The 5,346-nt window shown below is 38.4% G+C and overlaps 1 protein-coding gene across 1 annotated transcript in view; it reads right to left on the bottom strand.

Annotated features, from left to right (window-relative positions):
• Positions 1–920: 920 nt before the first annotated feature.
• LOC105532166 (chromosome unknown open reading frame, human C1orf53) overlaps positions 921–5,346 on the bottom strand; it is a 4,855-nt gene continuing 429 nt past the window's right edge. The window contains exons 2-3 of the mRNA XM_011970245.1: positions 2,376–2,477; positions 921–1,138 (exon numbers count right to left, since the gene is read on the bottom strand). Of these exons, the coding sequence (XP_011825635.1) occupies positions 1,067–1,138; positions 2,376–2,477 (174 nt within the window). The 3' untranslated portion in view covers positions 921–1,066. The remainder of the gene's footprint in view (positions 1,139–2,375; positions 2,478–5,346) is intronic.

Here is a 5,346-nt window from a genome sequence, read left to right as displayed (position 1 = left end):
CATAATCAAGAGGAAAATTAGAACCTTATTGGGCTTCTTCTTGCTTATTTCACGGTTAAAAATGGCTTTTATTTTGAATTGAATGTGGGAGAAGGTACCAAAACATTTTGTTTGCTTAAGATTTCTAGAGCTGTTATTTGGGCCACAGGCAGAACCTGAGGCAGACCCCTGAGATGTCCAAGAACCTTTCAGATTCACTGAGGGAAGGCTGGGAGTCAGCTCTGGGCAAAGCCAGTCTTCCAAGTGGGCAGCAGCCTCATTTTTCTGAGCAGCTGCAACTGGTTAGGAAAGGGCTTCCTGGGGACTGCTATCCTCATAGGAAGCAGGGAAGGTGTGGAAAGAAGCTCAGGTAAGCTCCTGACTCAGGCTAGAGACTGATGCCCACCGGCATCACCGCAGTGAATGAAAAGTGTACAGCTAATAAAATGTTCAAAGATAGGTTTGCCTAGGAAATGCCAAAAGAAATACAGGAGGAAAGGGTGGGGAACAAAAGAAAGGATGGTCTAAGTGACACATCTTCAGCTGCCTAACTCTCAAGTCAAAATGATTTAAAGTTTTTATTGAAAGAACAGATGGAAGATGAGAGCATTTCTTGATGCAGGATGGCACTTCTTGGGCATTCATATGCTGCACGATATATTATATCAATCTCCATATAGCTCAAGATATAAATAAAATGAAGAATATATTAAAACTCTTCTATTTGCCAGCAACCTCCCTTGGATTGCTAACACTGAATGAGAAAACAGTAGGAGAACGGAGGCTAAGAAAAACCAAGAGCTACTAATGTGACCCGATTGCTACTATTTATTTAGTGGAACAGCCATTATTTTCTTTCTTCAACATATGTGTCTGATAATGAAGCAAAAAGAAAGGAAAATAACTATCAATGTGCCATTTCAGAAACACACAAACATTTGTTAGCTTTTTCATTTTATTGATGTTCTTTTAATATATGTATTTAGGATTAAACTAGTGTTCAAAACTAATAACCCAGCAATTCTGAATTAGGGCTTTATTTTTTAAAAAATACAAGCACAGTTAGAGAACAGAGATGAAATTGTTGTCAAACATAAAAATATGAATTGAATTGCTTCTTTTTAGATGGATCTTTAACATTGACTTGACCATACGGACACTGCAGAAGAAATAAAACAAATTATTACTAAATATTTAACAATCATCTTGAAAAAGCAGACTTCTCATGGTGACAAAAAGAGACTGTTAACAATTTTATATAGATCATTTGATCTATCAGGTCCTGCAGACTAAGAGAATATTGGCAACCTCAGGCAAATGGTCCTAATTAGCATCCAAGAACCATTTCCTAAATTCATCCTTCCAAATTTAAGAATTTTACTGTCAAAAAAATCCACTTTTAGAAAATCCTCAAGTCCTCAATTTACAAAAAGCTCTTAGGCATTTGATTAGAAACAGCTAAGGGCACAGGCACATACATAAAATGGAAGGTTTAATTTTTAATCCTGGCTATAGTTAATACATGCATTTAGTGTCTATTCTTTAATTATAGAGTGGCCAGTTAAAGGAAATTACACCTTCTTGCACCAAAACATACAAAGTATTCTGTAAACAGAGGTTGTTACTGTTTATAATCTTGACCTACAACAATTTACCTCACCACTTTGCCTTTAAAAAGTAATAGTGAAGAACCCATTTCCATTTATTTTTTGCTTATAATAGGGAAGGAGAAATTAGTTTATCTTAATTAGTGAACATAGAGAGGTACCTAATGAAATAAACATTTTAGGAAATGTATAGGCACTACATGCGGTACAATCTTGTTTCACAGTTATTTCAAACACAGACTGGAAAAAAGCCACAGAAAGAACCAGAGAGAGGAAGGGTGGGTGGGGGGAGAGAGAGAAAGAGAGAGAGAGAGACAGGAGGAAAAATGGGAGGGAGTGAAGGAAGAAAAGAAGAAAAGAAAAAATCATTATCTGAAGGAAACCTACCTCTCAATGCTGGATGAGTTTCTATTTATTCAACTAATAAAGAAGAGGGATCTAGTTTGCAACATTCTAGATTTCTTTTCCTGCCCTCTTTGTACTTGCCTAATGAAAACAACTTATTTGAAACCCCATGAAAAGTTTCCTTGTAATAAAGAGCTCCCATGAATTTCAAATCACAGCATTTCAAGGAATTGATGCTCACAGTGAAATTTTACAAAATTCCATTAACTTTAAAGGTCCTACGTTGGTACTAAGGACTTCATTGTCGTTGGCTAAAGTAGCTTGTAAAAAGTGCACTCCAGGTCTATTTGGCTTTTTTATTTGACTTGTTGTTCAAATAATAGGTATTTACGAAGTTACAGAAGCACCGCAAACTGCTGCTGTAATGCGAGAATTGCTACTCACATGTCTGCAAGCAGAGCCACAACATTCACCTCTTTGCAAGTGGGCAATCTGTGTGAGCACCACATAGCCAGTAGCTGGATCCACATAGTTTAGCTGGCCAGCCTGAAGTGCAATAAAATGAAACAATTCATTAATCTCAATATTCATCATATCTCCTCACCATTATGTCTACTCATAAAATACTGCAGAAAATTTTAAACAATATTAAACTTCTTCCCAGCAGTTTTAGTGGCACTTGCAATTAAAGACCAAAAGCACTCCAGCATTATATACAATCCAACTTTATGTGACATAAGGAGAAAATATACAGTTTGAGAAAAATGAGAAGTTGATGGAAAAACAAGAACTCCTCTGTACCTAATAACTATGTAGCCACTGCTCTGATATTTTTCATTTGGTTTCTAGGTAACAAGCTTAATAACAGGTGATTTAAATGATTTTAAGAGCTTAAGAGGCTGAAAATGAACTTTCACTCAGAAGTTGCAGTTGGAATTTCAGTACTTAAAATATGTGGATAATGATTTAAACTTACAGAAAAGGCGCTAATCAAAACCAACGGTCCTTATAGAAAAGTATTACCTTTGCTGTTATTGAACACTTTCTTTACCTTCATGTGTTACTTCATTGCACATTTTATACTATTTTTTTTTTTTTTTTTTTTTGCTGGTGTGTTATTAGTTGTATTTTTAGGTGAAAAAAAGTATTGTTTTAACATATTAACTCTCACTGCTTTGACAAGTTTGATCAAAAGAAACTTTTATTGTACTATTTCAAATGTCAAGGAAGTATATTCTATCTACATTCAAACATGACTTAAAAAGGCGTCTCAAGTACTTTGTGGGAAGGGAAAAGTAAATAACACAACCTTTTCTGTGGATTTGGGTCGTGTGGATGATATTACTTAGCCTTGGGTTTTTGTAGAGGAAAGTTCCCATGCACTTTTTATATAACCTTTTTACCACGCAGTAACTCAGTGTGTATCAATCTTGTACAGAGCCTTTTTCATTAAAATACACATGAAACTTGCATATCTTATGACAAACACATTTTTGTATGAACCACCAACAACTTCTTCAGTGTCTTATTTAATGGCAGAATATTTTATTCTGGTTGAGGTTTTAACCCAATGTTTCATGAATAAAGTGTGTAGCAAAAGGACAGGCACAGTTAAGTCTAGTTTCACCCTAAGGCATTCCAGCAAAGGTAGAGCAGGGCAGGGCAGCAGAAATCCAAGCAAGTCCCAAGGCTGGTCTGAGAGAGGCTTCCCAAATCCAGTGGGACCACAGAAGCAGATTACAGGAAATCAGGAGCACTCAGCACTACCTTAGAATGACCGATTGTCAGGACCTCACTTCTTTATTTATTTACAAAGCTCCTGTTTGGAGACTTGGAAGAAAAACAAAAAAACACTAGGAACTCTGTAGCAGGCTTCTTTTCACTTTTCATAGCTTCTGGGAGTCTTCTGAGGGCAATTATCTGGCAACCTGGAAGCCTAACAGATTGCTCCTGCGCATGCGCCTGCTCTACAGCTTTCCATGTTGATTGAGCACCTCTGAGCTTGCTGGCTGCCCACACAAACTTAATTTGTCCTCAGTAAATGAGCGTCACGTAATGGTGGCCACAGACAAACATGAGGCAAGGGTGCTGACAGTTTGACTGGAGAGCAAGATGTTCAGTGATGCGCATCGGTACCCAGAGAAAGGTAAGAGAGCTATCTGCCTTGAGGCTGGAAGAAGGACCATCGTGAGGGGGCTCTGATTTGTCGAAAAAGAAAAACAAGCAGCTTGTTATTTACTGGGCTTACTTATGGTCTCCTGGAGAGTCATTTAACCTGTGATACTGACATGATGAAACAAGTGTGGATTTCCCGAGTGAGAAAAAGTTCCTTTCCTTCCCTAGGCTGATTGAAAATTTCTTCACATGATACTGGTGTTTGCTCTAAAGAGAATGAAACTTTTCTTTAATATCTACCATATCTATATGGTGAATTATGAGAACAAATTACATACTTTTTTTTTTTTAAAGGAGAGCATAACCAAGAACAATCAAAAGCTGCCAGTCACTTCCTGATGAGTCTTTATTCAGTTTCAACACTTGAACGGGTCAGACCGACATGGATTCTCAGGGCCTACTAACTGTCATTACTGAAATAAGTCAATTTGAGGTAAGCTCCGAGATTTTCTTCTCTACCCCTTTGGCTTAAGTCATACCATATAATATTAGTCCCATCAAGTACTGGAGGCACACACACACAGCTTATTAAATGGGTTCATTTCATACTTCTTTTCTATCTTTAGTCAGTTTCTTTTTCTGTTTCTTTTGTAAAGGTAATAACATAACCAAGCTGCCTTTAAACTCACGCAGACTGTGTTAGAAGGCGTAAAGGGAGAGAAGTTTAGATACTGGTACTAACAGGCAATTGTCAAATCCGCAAAACAAGAGAAAACAGCTCGAGTGTCTACAAACGCCAGATTGTAGTTCCCTCTACTCCGCCCGCTAAGAGTTAAGAGAAAGGACAAGAAGGCAATGGAAAAATTAAAATAAATGTGTCAATGTCTTATTTTTTTCATTTTTAAGAATCACTGGATGGCTAAGTGTTCAACTGACAATGCAGAAAAACACACATTTTTGTTGTGACTTCTCAGTCTCTCCACTTTCTCCATCAATTCCTTGACACCCCCTTCCGCAACACACACACATACACCACAAAAGAGTGCACCGGCAGTGGGTCCTACACCGCGACGGGAGTTTAGCTCGGACGCTGATTGGAAAACCAATCACACTCATACTCAAGACAGATACAGGGTAAATAAACCCTTTGTCTAGAACGCGAACTGTGGCCAGTTTTCCCGCGAAAAGGTCGGAGCTGGAAGCTAGTGTGCGTGCGCGCGTGTCGCCCGAGGCAGGACAGCACCGGCGTCCAGCAACTCTTGCCTCTGCCCGGCGGCCTTCGGGTCCGGAGAGGCCCGGG

The sequence above is a fragment of the Mandrillus leucophaeus genome, unplaced genomic scaffold (genome assembly GCF_000951045.1).
Source record: "Mandrillus leucophaeus isolate KB7577 unplaced genomic scaffold, Mleu.le_1.0 Scaffold938, whole genome shotgun sequence".
NCBI lineage: Eukaryota > Metazoa > Chordata > Mammalia > Primates > Cercopithecidae > Mandrillus > Mandrillus leucophaeus.
The sequence above is the reverse complement of the archived record's forward strand: the minus strand, read 5'-3'. Positions and strand labels throughout refer to the sequence as shown.